The sequence below is a fragment of the Agelaius phoeniceus genome, chromosome 2 (genome assembly GCF_051311805.1).
Source record: "Agelaius phoeniceus isolate bAgePho1 chromosome 2, bAgePho1.hap1, whole genome shotgun sequence".
NCBI lineage: Eukaryota > Metazoa > Chordata > Aves > Passeriformes > Icteridae > Agelaius > Agelaius phoeniceus.
Window position 1 is genome coordinate 29,142,827 of NC_135266.1, and position 14,460 is coordinate 29,157,286.

At 42.1% G+C, this 14,460-nt stretch overlaps 2 protein-coding genes across 55 annotated transcripts in view; one reads left to right on the forward strand and one right to left on the reverse strand.

Annotated features, from left to right (window-relative positions):
• The window catches only part of LOC129117135 (uncharacterized), a 63,269-nt gene that overhangs the window by 7,377 nt on the left and 41,432 nt on the right, over nucleotides 1-14,460 (reverse strand). For 4 of the 16 annotated variants that reach the window (XR_013180863.1, XR_013180861.1, XM_077173384.1 and 1 more), the window contains exons 1-2: nucleotides 2,301-2,413; nucleotides 877-996 (exon numbers count right to left, since the gene is read on the reverse strand). The exons of 1 other annotated variant lie outside the window; for it this stretch is intronic. The gene's annotated coding sequence lies outside the window, so the exon portion shown is untranslated. Of the gene's footprint in view, nucleotides 1-876; nucleotides 997-1,153; nucleotides 1,293-1,753; nucleotides 1,892-2,072; nucleotides 2,223-2,300; nucleotides 2,414-14,460 lie in introns of those variants that run through there. 11 more of the 16 variants (XR_013180862.1, XM_077173383.1, XM_077173392.1 and 8 more) reach the window with 9 other exon arrangements.
• The window catches only part of LOC129117132 (uncharacterized), a 66,255-nt gene that overhangs the window by 7,155 nt on the left and 44,640 nt on the right, over nucleotides 1-14,460 (forward strand). For 5 of the 39 annotated variants that reach the window (XR_013180827.1, XR_013180828.1, XR_013180825.1 and 2 more), the window contains exons 1-3: nucleotides 1,165-1,775; nucleotides 2,221-2,330; nucleotides 8,622-8,703. The exons of 2 other annotated variants lie outside the window; for them this stretch is intronic. Coding sequence is in view for 1 of the 37 variants with exons in the window: in XM_077173380.1 (XP_077029495.1) it covers nucleotides 1,313-1,775; nucleotides 2,221-2,330; nucleotides 8,622-8,696 (648 nt within the window). In the remaining 36 variants the exon portion in view is untranslated. Of the gene's footprint in view, nucleotides 1-1,135; nucleotides 1,823-2,220; nucleotides 2,331-8,621; nucleotides 8,705-14,460 lie in introns of those variants that run through there. 32 more of the 39 variants (XR_013180835.1, XR_013180833.1, XR_013180832.1 and 29 more) reach the window with 24 other exon arrangements.

The following is a 14,460-nucleotide window of genomic DNA, read 5'->3' on the forward strand; positions in this document are numbered from 1 at the left end:
TCTATGTGCTTGCGAAAGGTGAGTGCAGATTGCAATAGTTGCTGCTCTATTTTTGTTTGTCAAACAGGGCCCTTCTCTTGGGAGAGGGGCATGTGGCAGATCCCAGCCCAGGATTACATTAATCAAAGCATTATTTCCCCAGGGATGTGCAGCACAAATGATAGTAAATCCTAATAAAATTGGATCGCTGAGAAATTGAACGCTTAAAGTAATCTGCTCTGCCTGATAAAAACTTCAAATTTATAAGATATTATGCATCCCCACCCCCAAACACCTTAGGTATCATCACTATGTGTGTATTATACAACTATCTGTAGGAGAGAAATCACTGTTCAGTTTAACAGGCCCATCACTATTGAATATATACATAGATATAAATGTGTTTGTATGAGCATGCACACAGATATTGCCCACACACACATGCGCAGAGTCATAAAAGAAGCTAAAATATTTATGCATATAACAATAATGACTATGGTCAATATTGTCAGGACTTTACAAGCAACACCTTTGCTGTGGCAGGTACTGTAGAAGGCTTGGACAAGGCTGTACATGGTTGTGTACCAGCACTATAATCTGGCCTGGGGACTTAATTCTCTCTTGCTTTTTACTGATACTCATTATGGACCTCCATGATGGCACCTGTGGTCTCAAGCCACTGAGCAGCTTTGCTTTTTAAACATGGGACCACAGGGATGGTATGAAAATAATTTTAAAAAATTTAAAAATATGTGAACATGAGTATTTGAAGCTGAATTTAGAAAGCTTTTGAGGGGGATGAGCTTCAGAAGGAAACTGTGTTGGACTGGATGGGAAGAGTTGAAAGAAGGAGAGGTATTCCCAGGCCAATTATTAAGTCTCAGACATGCAACATACTGTGCCCACAGTCTTTCAGTACAGGGCCGGGCCACCACCTTGCTGGCATGGGCCAGAAAAGATCAGGGTAGCTGCTGGCCACTCGCTAGCTTCAGACCCTCAGTCTCTGCTACTTCCTCTCTGCAGAAAGAAAGTTTATTTTTAATTGCTGCCATAGGATATAACAATAGGCTCAAAGAGATCCACTGTCCAGCAGAAAATTTGCTTTCCCTCCCCCCCCCGCCCCAAGATCGCTGTGCTTCCATATGTGTAAGGGGCAGAAGGCATTTCCACTCACCCAGCTGAAACTCTTTGAAAGGCTGTGAGCCTCCCCCGGCGTTATAAATGCCGATCATTCCTCCTACCCTCGCCGTCCCGGGACCCTGTTACCCCCGCGGGAGCTGGCCCTGCCTCGGGCGCCCGCTCGTGACCCGTTCTGCCTACTGCTTTGTGGCCGATGAGTCCCGTAGTCCTCTCCCTGCCCCTGTCTTTTCTGGCATCGCTAAGCAGACCGAAGGCGGCTTATCCCTTTTCCCAGCGTGGGGTTTTCCTTCCCCGTCCCGGCCCCGGGGGCTTGCGGAGAAGGGCGGGCGGAGGTGGTCCCGACCCCGCAGCGCTCCGCACCCTGCCCTGGCCTGCTGGTATCTGTCCTCCCTGCCTGCAGACAGGGAAGCGGCGGAGGGGAGCTGAGCCCTCTCCCAGCCCCGAAATGACGCAGCCCCTGTTCCAGCATCGTCTCCCGTTTGGGCTGGCTCCATTTCAGAAGCCGTCTCCCTCCACCCCCTTCTTCCCAGCCTTCCTCCTTCCTCCTCCTCCTCGCCTCACCGTCACTCTCAAACAACCCCCCCCCTCCCCACGCCTCGCTTCCCCCCGCCGCCCCAAACTCCTTCCTCAGGACCGTGGGATGCGGGTGAGCTCTGGTGAGAGTTGCCGGTCTCCATTTCTGAGCAGGGAGCCGCCGGGAGCGGTGAGGCAGCCGTGACGGGGGGGGGGAGCGGTCGGGGGGTTAGGGAGGCGATGACTGACGGAAGGAGGGGGGTCCGCACCCCCTCTCTCCCCATCTGGAGCGGCCGCTGCTCCCGGGAAGGCGCAGCCCCCGCGCCCCGCCGCCCCGGCCCCGCGCCCCTCGGTGGGCAGCACTGCCCCGCGCCGGCGCTCCCGCACGACTCCCCTCGCCCTCCCCCACGCGTGTGCGGACGGTGTGGGGACCCACTCACCTCGCCACTGACGGTGCCTTTTCTCACGCCCCCCACCGCCCCCCCCAAAAAAAACCCGACAAACAAAGACCAACTATTTGCATAGCGTTCGGCACCCTCACTCAGTATTTAGCCCCACTTTTTTTATCACCCGTCTACCTCCGCCCAGACCGACCCTTCTGCCCCACCCCACTCCCCCGCATCCCGGGTGCAACCGGATGGCAAAAATCAAAGCTGGCTCCAATTTACCCCAGTTGTCTTCCTTTGAACACTCATAAGGTAGGTATGGTGGGATGCTGCGCTCCCACTCCCCATGTGCTCAGTGAGGTGCCTTCCTCTCCACCCTCTCCCCCCCGCTCTCTATTCCTTAATTGGCTGTATCTTGATGTGCACTTGTTTTGTTTAGCCTATTTTACCATTGCGGACGACATAGGCAGGAAAAGGAGTGTTTGACTTGGTATGTCTCTGATTTTTTTCCCCTCTCCCTGTCTTCCGAAGTTAATTTGCATTTGAGGTCTAATCCATGTTTCAAAATCCTGCCATTTGAGGACCGTATAGGAACAGGGCATTCGTTTCTATTTTTGAGGAGGAGCCTCTCCTGCATTTGCTCCTTTCTGTATAATTTCATTGTGTTCACAAGTGACAGGGATTTGCATCAGTTATTTTGCAATTTATTTTTTGAAAGAGTTGGATCAAATTTTCTTATTTTTAAAATTGCCGAGGGAGCAAATACTAGACATTAGAAAAGGAGCATACATTATTAACAATGTTGCAAACTTGGTCACAGACTATATATTCATATATATGTATTAATCTGCATTCCTTGGAGTTGGATTTCTGCCTCCTGAACATTTGATTTTGATGAGAGAAATCAGTCAGAGAAAGTCAACTATACAAATGCTAAAGTGTATTTATAGTTCCTCACATCTATTTACAGGTGATTTTACTGCTGTTTGCTACTTTTGCTCCAGCACTTAGTAATTATTCACTCCAGCAAGGCATTTCATAGGATTAGATGCTGCATTACTCATTAAAGTTTTCAGTTTATCCAGGTGTAACTTTCATCCACATCTCTGGAAATAGCTATGAGGCCACGTGGAATTTATGTAAAAAGTATAAAATATAAATGAACATATAAAAAGATTGGATTTATCCATGGGTCTTTCAGTTCTTTGGATGTGATGAAGAATCCATCTATGTTGAGGACTTTATGGGTCCTTTAAGGATTTCTTTAGCATATTTTATTTGTATCTATAAAATGAATTTTCTTTTTGTATGTAGTGAATACATGAATGGCATATGTTGCATAATATGCATATGAGGCCTTTCAAGTATTTCTGTATGCCCACAAATTTATTTTTCATAAATGTATGTGTGTGCATATGTATGTGTTTATACATGTGTGTGATAAAAAACATGCTGGAAGAGAAAACTGCCCAAAACAAAAAATATTCATAAAGGAAAAGTCATTAAGGTGGTTCACTGTGAGTTGGTATCTGGTACATTGCAAAAGTCACTTTAGTTTCAAACATTACTGTAAATACCTACATACACCCCCATCTCAGCAAAAAAACTCCTCTGTGTGTATTTGCCCTTCTAGAACCAACTAAATGGGACTGTGAATTATGCCTAAAAAGATGCCACTGATATAAAAAACTTATAAAATAGTAATGGAATAGGGAATTTTATATAGTGCCAACAACTTTAGCACGATTCTTGGCATAAGCAATTTAGTGCAATTTTATTTGTCTGAACCAGAATGATATTACAAAGTGAATTAATAGAACATTAGTACTGAAAAAAAGAAACAGTTTTTCCTTTGAAACATGAAGTGCCACTAACTTGAGATGAAACCTGAAAGTCAGTGAATAATATATGGGAAATATTAATATTTTAAATGTATCATATTTAAAATTGCTGTGAACTTAAACAAGATTTCATATCAAGAAAAACCAAGTAATTCATTTTAGGTTCTAATCTTATATGCAATGTTTTACAAATGAAGCAACTCACTAAAGGAGGGAAGTCAGGTATGTAAGCATATCTTGTTATTTTGCACATGAAATATGGTCATTATGGAATATAAATTTAATTTTGGAAATGATAAAAAAGAACACTTATTTTATTTTTTCTACTATGATTCAAGAAAAACATTTTTAAGCCGATGATTAATTAGATGAAATGGACTGACATGGCCCATAATACCTGTATGGGCTTTTATACCTTGTGAAACCCCACCACAACGGGACCTTTATAAAAAGTATGAAGTCAAGTAATGCAATCATATTTTATATTTAGAATGGGAGCTGATATGATTCAGTTTAATGTTGTGAAAAAGTGGGCCCTCTGGCACTTGACATTAAATTATTTTTAAATTACTCCTTCAAGTAAAGTTAGTAGAAAGACTGTACCATGGTTGAAGCCCAGCACTAAAGCTCAGGGGCAAATTGGGTGCTGCTCCTTGCCTTGCCATCCGTTCAAGTGCAGACAAGGTGTTACCCTTGGTACTCTCCTTAGTTCAAGGTCTATTGGCTCCATTGTTTCACTGTCCTTCTCCAATGAGTGGGTACAGCTCAGCATCTGGAAGCCAAACCTGTGCTGCTCAAGATGGGCCAAATCTTGCTTGTCCCATTCATTGAAGCCATGTGGAGTTTTGTTTGATTGGAATGAGCAGGACCTAGCTCTCATTCTGCTCCCTGAAATATTTCCATTAGACTTTAATGTCAATGGAGAGATTATTGTTACATTTATATGATGTGAATGGAGTTAGGTATGAGGGCCACATTGATCTTGCCCTATGCCTCAGCTGTCTAAGGGTTACATCCTACACACTTTGACTAGTGAATCAGGCCAGCAATAATTGTGGTCACAGCATACTGATAAATAGGATATGCATTACTGAGCATTTTGAACGATCAAAAAACCCCATACCTGCGTCTTTGCATCAATGGGAAGTGCTGGATATGTATGAGCTTAGCAGAAAGGGCAGTTGTGTGTTCTGGGAAAGACTTAAGGCTGCCATGAGGACTGTCAGTACTTGTGAGGTGTCTTGTTGAAGGGCAGCAAATGCCTGGTTAGTCTGTAGACTGGTTCCCACAGTGCCAGTTGCTCCCACCATGAGCTGGTTGCAGGTGCCACAGAAGAAGACAGAGTGGTGTTGGTAGGGAGGGCATGCAGTAATCACTTGCTACACAAGCGGATCTTTTTCTGTCCAGTTTTGGCCAAAGCTCTGGGACATTTGCTATGGTTCTCTCAATTATCTCTCATTAATTTCAGTAGCTTGTGTTTTCATTACAAATGCCTAGTGTCCTTTGGAAATTTACTATGGGTATTTTAAATTCAGAATAACTGTGGTGAGAAAAAACCCATGCTTTTCCTTTTTAAGCAGTTTTACCATTTAATCACAGTTTGTTTAAATATGCTTTTCTCTGCTGTGAAATAACCTTTCTTTCCACATTTATGTGCACAATCCTAACTCATAGCAGGAAAAAACATTTTAAAACACTGTGTCATGCTTATAGGATAATTATTAATCTTGTCAGAATAAAAAGCGTACTAAAAGTATTCCGTACAAAGGTTTGTGCCTTAACATTTTGGAGAGTTGTTTTTTTTAAATAATCAGAGATGTCATAACAGGGGGAGAAACCATATATAGCATGTAGTACAAGTATAAGACTCCTAGAGGACTATTTAGAAATACACAAAGCAAGCTTTTTTTTCTCCTTTTGGTTAGCAGACTACTTGATGAAAAGGTATGTTTTTATTTTTATTCCTGCTTGTGTCTTACAGTTCTATGAAGGTGATGGGAAGCTACAAATTCCAGACTTTAGTTGTTATATATGATATAAAACTAAGAAAGAAAAATGTTCATGATACGTATGTGGAGGGAGAAATACACAATAATAATGCAATCCGAAAACAGAAAGAATAATTATTTGACAATAAACTCAATGTTAAATACAAGCAGAGTAATATTGTCCTAGTAAGAAATATAGCAAATAAAACGATACTACAAAAAGACACTTATGAAACTTCCTCTATGTTTAGAACTTTTCCAGTTGAATTTTCCTTTTTAATCATTTGTGACTATTGAGATACGGTTAGTGAACAAGCCAGTCAAAACTTTTCTGTCTTGATTTTCTTATCCCATATCTACAAATCCAAAAATGCGACTTGTAGTAACTTCGCTTGATGTTAGGAGGGTGATTTTGCTGCTTGTTTGCTTGGATTTTACTTGAGACTTGATTTTGCATACCCTAACTCATGCTGAAATTTCTGGTGCATGTGAGCAGTGTTTATAGGGTCATCTTATTTTGTGCAAGAAGGACAGCTTTTTCATGCTGGGGTTTCCGATAGAAACAGAAAAGGGATACTGCAGGAAAGCGACTATTTTTCAAGGGCCTTGGGCATTCACTCCTTCATTTAACTTCAGTGAGAACTGTGAAAAGCATTAAAAAAAGTGTCAATTTTTCTTTAGAAAGTCAAATGTCATGGAAATTTGACTCGTGTAAGTCTGGCTATAATAAATAGTAAAATTCTATAGCTGGAAATGTCTGTTTTTATCTTTGTGTGGGTTTAGCATTAGCTATACGTATATAAAATGCAAATGTACCTTTCCTCATGTGATAACTGTTTGCTTTGCCTTTTTCTTCTAAGAGGTAGAAAAAATTATTAAAACACTACTGCCCTGAAAAAAAAAGAGAAACAATAGAAATCATTGTTCACTACTCAGTTAAGAAAATAAGAAGTCTGTAAACTGCAGAGGGTGAATTATGATTTTGTAAGCTGCTGATTTGCCTTTCTGAAATTAGGATCCTTTACTGAACTCTCTTAGCTATTTTCATAACTATTAGGAAAGAATAAGACGCAGATTTCACACACCTGTTAGAGGGACAGCTTTTTGCACTGTGACACTCTGAAACCTAAGGAAAATATAACAAACTTTTCGGGGAGCCACCAATGGCTGGGGAGAGGAGAGTATCTGCACATGCTTCTGTGCCAGTGAATGCTGTAGCAGGTTGTGTGCACTGGGGGCTATGGGTTTTCTTTTCAGAAGAGGACTAGCAGAAGAACCAAAAGCCATGACTAGTTATTGATCAAAGTCCCCTCAGTGCAGGACTTTCAAGCTTTGGCATCAGTTTTGACTGGATGGTATTGAGCTGCAGCTGGGAAAGGAACCCAATCCAAAGCTCTTTGCGCCCCTTGTGCCCACATTTGAGGAATAATTCCTTTGTCTGCAAGTGGTGGTTGAAGCTGTGACCCTCCTCCCAGCAATGCCCAGGACAAGCTGGCCCCACAGCCCCTAGCAGGAGCTGGGGTCTCTGGGATGGGAGGGCTGCTCCGCTTTGTTGTGCGGAACCCATAGGGACAGGGCTTCCCTCCGCATCCCGACACCAACTTTGCGCTTTGGTTTCGTCTCTAATCTCTCCATTATGGTTTTTAAAATTTTAAATCCTGGCTTCAGTTAGAGATGATTGGACTGTGCTCAGCACTGGCTGTCTTGATAGGTTTGAAATTCCTGGGAAACCTCAATACTGGCATTTTCTAAAAACAGTTAGCAAAGCTCACTGGAATATTAATAGGTGAAACATTTTAAAGGGGCAACATCACTTTGTAATTTTGGTTGTTAAAACGTTGGCTAGGGGCAGCTTGGGGGAGTTGTGGTAAAGCCACAAGTGTTCTTCACAATTTAAAGCTTCTGCATTTTAATTATTTCTTTTTTTTCTGCCACTGTAAAAGATCCCTGGAGACAATGGGGCTGTGACACTTAGCAACAGGTTATCCTCAATGTGCAGGGAGCACCATAAAAACCACAAAATGGACACACAGAATAAAAAACAACACCCACTCCCCCGCTTCCCAGTTTCTTTACTTTCTGGTGTTGGAGTAGTTACATTGCATCGGCAGTGGGTAAAAAGGAAAAAACCCCAACCAAACAGATGGAAATGTTGTCTCTAAGCTGACAGAGCCTCTGCAAATTTGCTTGAAGGACTATCTTAAAATAATAATAATAATAATACAACATTCTACACTGTTCTGGAATTTATTTATTTAAACGCAAATTTATGGAGCTGGTCACACACTAAAAATTGGAGAGTTTGGTACTGTAAGTTGCTTTGGTATATTTTTCACCATTGTAATGAGCTACAGGGAAACAAAGGAGGATGTGAATATAGGGCAGTTGGTATTTAGATTTGGGTGGCACTTTCATGCATTGAAAATGTCTTTTAAAAAAATCTATTTTTCTTCTATCATGCTATTGAATTGTAGAAGGGGTTGAGATAGAGTTGGAATTATTTAATAACCAAAACTAAGAGTATTTTCTTGCGGTATGTTTCCTATATTTCTCATTGCCAACCTCTTGAGTGATAAGGAATCCTAAGGTCCAGGCTAAACTCTCCCATGGGGTAGAATGGGCTGTTAGAGAGTGAGATGATAGACGGATCTATTCCTCACCTTCCAAACCCAGTTTCTTTATAAAGCAGTAGAAAACAAACCTTTTCATAGAGCATCAAAAAGCAAGCTCAAGAACAACACTACTATCACACCTTTCACGGTATTTTTTTTCAGGCATCTGCCCCTGATTTTAATCCAAAGGAGCTGCTTTTGGAACTGGCGTGTCCGGCTTTGGTGTTTGCCTGCTGAGGAAGAGGTATGCCCTTTGTCCCTCACCTGCAGATGGCTTGGATGCTTTTACTTTACCGAGGCAAGCACTTCCCAGTGGGCGCATTCAGAAAGTGCTTTTCATAGCATTAGTACAGAACCAAGTTACAAAAGAATATTAATCTAATACATTCCAAAATTCAAATATGTGTGATTAATAAGCATTATTATCTATAAATAAGGCTCTAATGATACTTTGGCAGGGTTGTAAACACAAGAATCAGAAGCAATTATTGTCATTATTGTTCTGCAAGTACCTTCCATGAATACCAAATGGATATTACTGTCCAGCTCTTTGGCACATAGAAATCCTGTAAAGAACAGTTGTCAGTCAGTAAGGCCTGGCCGGCTGCTGTTAACTACATTTGTTTAAAATGTAGTGTACCTAAAGACAAAGCCGACGAGTTATTGAAAGCAAGATGACTGATTAAAAAAATTATTCTTTGTCCTTTGCAATACCCAAAATTATGTTAAATAAAGCCTATGAGAAAGTTTTCCCATCCTGTGAGATTAACTGCCTGTGTGATGGTTGTGATTAAAAATGGAAATGGATTCTGTGACAAAAACACTGCCCTTCTTTGTGTGAAACACACAAAGGTGAGGATGTCCCAGCTGAAAGGTGGTGTGTAAATAATGACAACATCCCCCCACTCCCCAGCTGTAAGAGGTAACTCAGGACTAGTTTTCAAGGACACAAGATGAAAGGGATCTTAATCCTCGTCACATTTACCTCTCCCTAGTTTGTACAGGTCCCATAGACTGGAGTCACGCTAGCGGCCGGGTCCCACTCTCTGTGACTCCCCCACTCTCCCGCCTTTGGCAGTCTCACCTCCCTCACCAAACCTTGCTGCTTTAGACGGCGCCAGCCAGCAGTAGCATTTTGTGGTGGGTGTTATGTTGCTCTTCGGATGCCAGGGTGTCATCGCGAGCGGGAACAGTGTGGGTCTGACTCTTCGAATATGCAGAAAGAAAAAGTAAAAAAAAAAAACCCAACCAAACCCCAAACAGTAAGCTTTACTTTCCAAATGTGTTCAATTCTTCTTATCTCTCCTTGATATTTGGGGCGTGCAGCACCCTATACCATGTGGTTTAACATTTTGTTCTCTATTTGTAGGTCAACATTTCCATGATTAAACTTCATCCTTTATTCAGCCTGTTCTGGCTAGGCTTTGCAGCACATGTGATATAAGCTGTTTTCACAGCTAGTAGGCCAAATCTTACTCTGAATAAGGGAGCCAAACATATGTGACTGAGTCAGACACTTAAATCAACTCCTTGGTAAATGGGAGATAACTCCAGGTGCAGTGATGAACACTGAGAACCAAAAAAGTGGGAAGGGTGGCCAGCATTCCTCTGTGTAGGAAAGGAGACATCCTATGCACACAGGCAGTGAAATCATAGCCCTACCCAAATTTTGCTCTCCTGCATTTGTCTGAGGACACAGAGCCCTCTTCACTGAAGTAATTGGGAATTTTTCCATTCAGGGTCAGGCCAGCCTGGGGGTAGGCTCAGCTGTAGCTGGGCATGGAACAGGCTGTGCAGGAGGAGGACAAGGCAGCAGGAAGCGAGCCCACCTTACATTCACATCACGCACAAGAAGGTTGCTGGGGGAACATGGAGCGCTTCACCTACAGCATTATGTTTCCTTCATTGCCCTCCCTTCATCTCCCTTACCGATCTCATTTACGGACCAAGGCTGGTGGCTCTTCTTTCGCTTGGTGGCAGGTATCGGTTGCTCTAAGTCCATGAAGTTGGACTGGGCAACCTGTCCACTTAAATCAGTGGAACAATTCCCAGAAGCACTGCCATCCAGAGTGAGTGTGACCTACCAGTAACCCTTGGTGCAGAGGATTTTTGTTAAAGGATTCTGGCTGCAGGGCCAGCAGCCCTCCTCCTGTCCTTCTTTGCCATTGCCTGGTAATTCTGTTAAGTTCTGGGAAGCCTGAAAGGCTCATCAGGCACAAACAGAAGTGCCAGAGGAGGAAGGGATGTCATAAATTATCCAGACCTGCTGTGTGGTTGCTGTGTGATGTTACTGCCTTCACCAGAGGTGGACTGGTCTAGGTTATTGGGTCGCTCCGCAGCAAGTACCAGAGTGAATAGCAGGAGAGCTCCTGCAGGAGGTCCAGAGAGGACCTATATTCTTCAAATGGAGATGGCTGTACCCATAATATTATAGAGAGAGGACTGTGCTTCATATATAATTTGGTGATGAATTGCAGCATCACAGAGAGGACTTGACAACAAACCATTTCTGTAGGAACAAGCACTTCCAGAGTTACACTGGGGCTGCTTCCTTCAGCTAAAGGAAATACAGGCAACATAGCAGGACTTTCAGTGACTTTTGCTTTTTCTTTTGTTTTAACGGCACCCATTCTTTAGGTTTTGTTCATTTGCTTAGGTTTTTTTAAATAGCTTTTTTTTTTGTTTAGGAAGAAAAACATATCCTGCCCAAAACTAAATCTGCTTGCTAGATCTTCAGTGAAAAAGGTCAACTGGTGACTACTGTGGCTTTTTGAGTAATGTGTTATTCATAGTTTAGAAAGTCCTGCCCTGATAAGACACACAGTAGACAACACATATAAGATGAAGTTTATGCACTAGTCTGAGGTTCTGAGGACATGCCTCATGGCTGGGCAAATCCCTGGGCATTAATGTAGACATCTGATCCACTTCCCTACCATTGCATTGGGAAGAAAAGCCTGCTGGCTACGAGATGTTACCAAGGACTTCATAGAAGGCAGGGGCCTTCTGTGCTTGTCAGGCAGTTAAGGGCTGCTGTACAGAATGAGGCACAGAAGTAGATGATCTGGTCCGGTGTGTCATGGGGATGTGGAATGGTGCAAGGCAGAGGAAGGATGAGCTGTACACTCCTGGAAAGCAAGAAGGAGAGTACCATGATTCTGTCCTCTCTGGAGTGAAAGTTAATCAAGAATATGCTGGAATAAATCCCTATGTGCATCAAAGATACATCGGTATCAAATTAATGGAAAGGAGAAGGGAATTTAGGACAGCTAAGATCTGCTGATAGGGTCAGGTGACCTCCCTGTCCTTAGGTCTACATTTTGGAAAGACAAATTGTACTTTGGTTTCACTTTTAAATGTGTAAGCTAAATTGTGATGCTTATAGACACCAAGAAGATTGGAAGAAGATGGGGAAGTCCTGTAATCAGGGAGCGAAAGGATTGCAGCAGGATATGGTGAAGTTAAGCAAAAGAAAATTAGATTTTTTCTCTCCAGTTATTTAGCCAAAAGTAAAATCTCCATTTTCTTATGCTTAAATAACAGTCTCCCTCTTCCATGGTATAAAAGATCCCAAGATGATGCAGGAATGAATTAAGACTGTGGTAACAGACATGATTTCAAGTTAATGAAGAGACAGTATGTTTTGTATTATCTTTCTCTTGTTTTTGATTGCCGTTTTTGGGGGGTTGATATTACTGTAAGTAAATACATTTGTCTTTTGTTTCATTTCCCCCCTGTGACCTATTTCATTTAATTAGAAGGAAATGCATAATAGGAAATGAGTATCATCACACTGGGCTCCATCCAAAGCCCATGAAATCATCAGGAACCTTTCCCGGGCTTTTCACTATCACTGCGTCCAGCCCAGTAGAAAAGAGGGGCTATTTCCACCTTATCTGGAAGAATGTATGCTGTCAGTGTAAAAATATTACAGTTCTTATTTTAAGGTCTGGCCCCAATACTAGGGAAGGATTTTGCTACTGCATGTGCCTCTCTGTGCCACATGTTTCACATCTGTGGCAGCACATTAAAGGATAAAGGTTCCTAAAACTTTAACTCTGAATATACCTATAAAAAGAAGATAGAAATTAAGGAAAAGATAAAAGATATTGATGGAAGTACAGGAGATGCTCTTTAACATGCATATTATTGACTCAATAGATTGTTACGGCTTCAGAGCTATTAGGGTCTGCTGTGTCAATGTGTACTTAGGGACTGTTTAATATGCAGATGGTTGACATGACAGACTGGAACCATTACAGTCTATCATGTCAGGGGGGATACATGAATACGCACTTTGCCAACACTGTAAAAAGTCCCTTTAAAATGCAGTAGCTGTTTTTTACAATAATTTAATAGGTTTGGTTCTTTGGATGCCCAGAGACTTGAGAGTCTGGATTTATCAGCAACAAAATTTATTTCCAAATTAAGTCATTTTCCATGTGGAATGTGCAGTCTGGAGGACAGGGTGTAATCTCAGATACACAGCTCCTATCAAATCTTGTAAAATTAGCTACTGCACTTGTGCATATGTAGAAGAGATCAGAATCTATCTGTCGGCATGTGTCTTTTTGAAGAATATAGTTTTGTCTTTTTGAGGGGTAAGGGAGAATGTTGTCTCATTTTTCATTCAAATAATCTTCAGTAGCAATTAAATAGCTTATGCTACCTAAGAGATCAGTTATTACAAGATAAGCAGCATGACAGTTTGGAAAACTGAATAAGTCTTTGATTATTTACTAAGTTTTGATATCTGCTATTTGCCTCAAAATGCTAAAAAGTGAAGTATAAGATACAAACATGAAAGGCTCATTTGATCATCATAAGGAAAGGAATCAGTAGTTTTGCTTTTCTTTTCCTCAACAACTTATTTTTTATTAAAATAGCAAAGCCAAGTGTTGTGTTTAATAAGATATATTTTTTTCATTTGAATATCAAATGGAAAAATACAATTAAAACATTTCTGCTTTTACATTAATCGTAGGCTATATTTCAGCAATGCATATATCTAAGAAGCTCAGCATACACATTTGGTATATATTAGATGCTTCTAACAGATGCCCAGACCTCTTCCCCTGATTTTTAATGTTCTTTTTTATGGCACTGGTCCAGGGACATTTTAATTTGCAAGCCTGTGAACTTGGAAATAATACTTGTAGTGGGGCATTATGTCTAGTCCATTCCCTCTAAGTTTATTGTCCTGTGTCACCTAGCCCTGATTTTAGCTGGTTTGCTGAACTGAGTTGCATGGTGCAATTATAGCACAAAATTCACTGAGCAAAAGCACTCTGTCTTGCAAATAATAGTAATTGTGCAATATTATAAAGGTCTTTCCTCTTATCTGTGAGAGAGTTGGTGGACAAATTCCACAAAAATTTGCATTTTTAGGCAAATGTGATGGCTGATTTCTGACAGCTCCTTTTACTGCCTGGTGCTAACGGGGAGACCGTGAGGGCAGTTTGGATGTGATGGTGATGGGCAAGTGCCAGGAGGTAGAAGATGCAGAGAGCACATTTCCCATAACCTGTTACTCAAGTGCTCCTGGGTCTTCTGTGAGATTTCTGCAATGACACAGGAAAGCCAGGAAAAGCTTAGGGGAAAAGAGAGGTCTGGAAAAGCCCAGGAGGTGGCTTCTTCTTATGCTGAATTCACCCTGTACTCACGGACAAGTCCCTAACGGGAGATAACTCTGCAACAAGGGAGGACCAAGCAGCAGAAGCCTGAGCTGCAGGAAAATGTGTCGTAGCTTCAAACTGCATCAGTACCTGTGGGAAAGGTGAGCTTTGTTCCCTCCCCAGCTCTGGGATGGTGGGCATGTCCTTATGGCCGTGGGTTGTGACCATGGCTGTGGGAGTGGCAGCTCCCACAGCCCTTCTGCCCCCACCTCTGGCCTCATGTGACTCTCCCGGCCACTCTGCCCTTCTCCTTCCCCAGGGCAGCCCTAGAAGTTCCATATCCCTCTCTGTGTTTCCCATGTGCAGGGCAACATCATCAGCTGAAA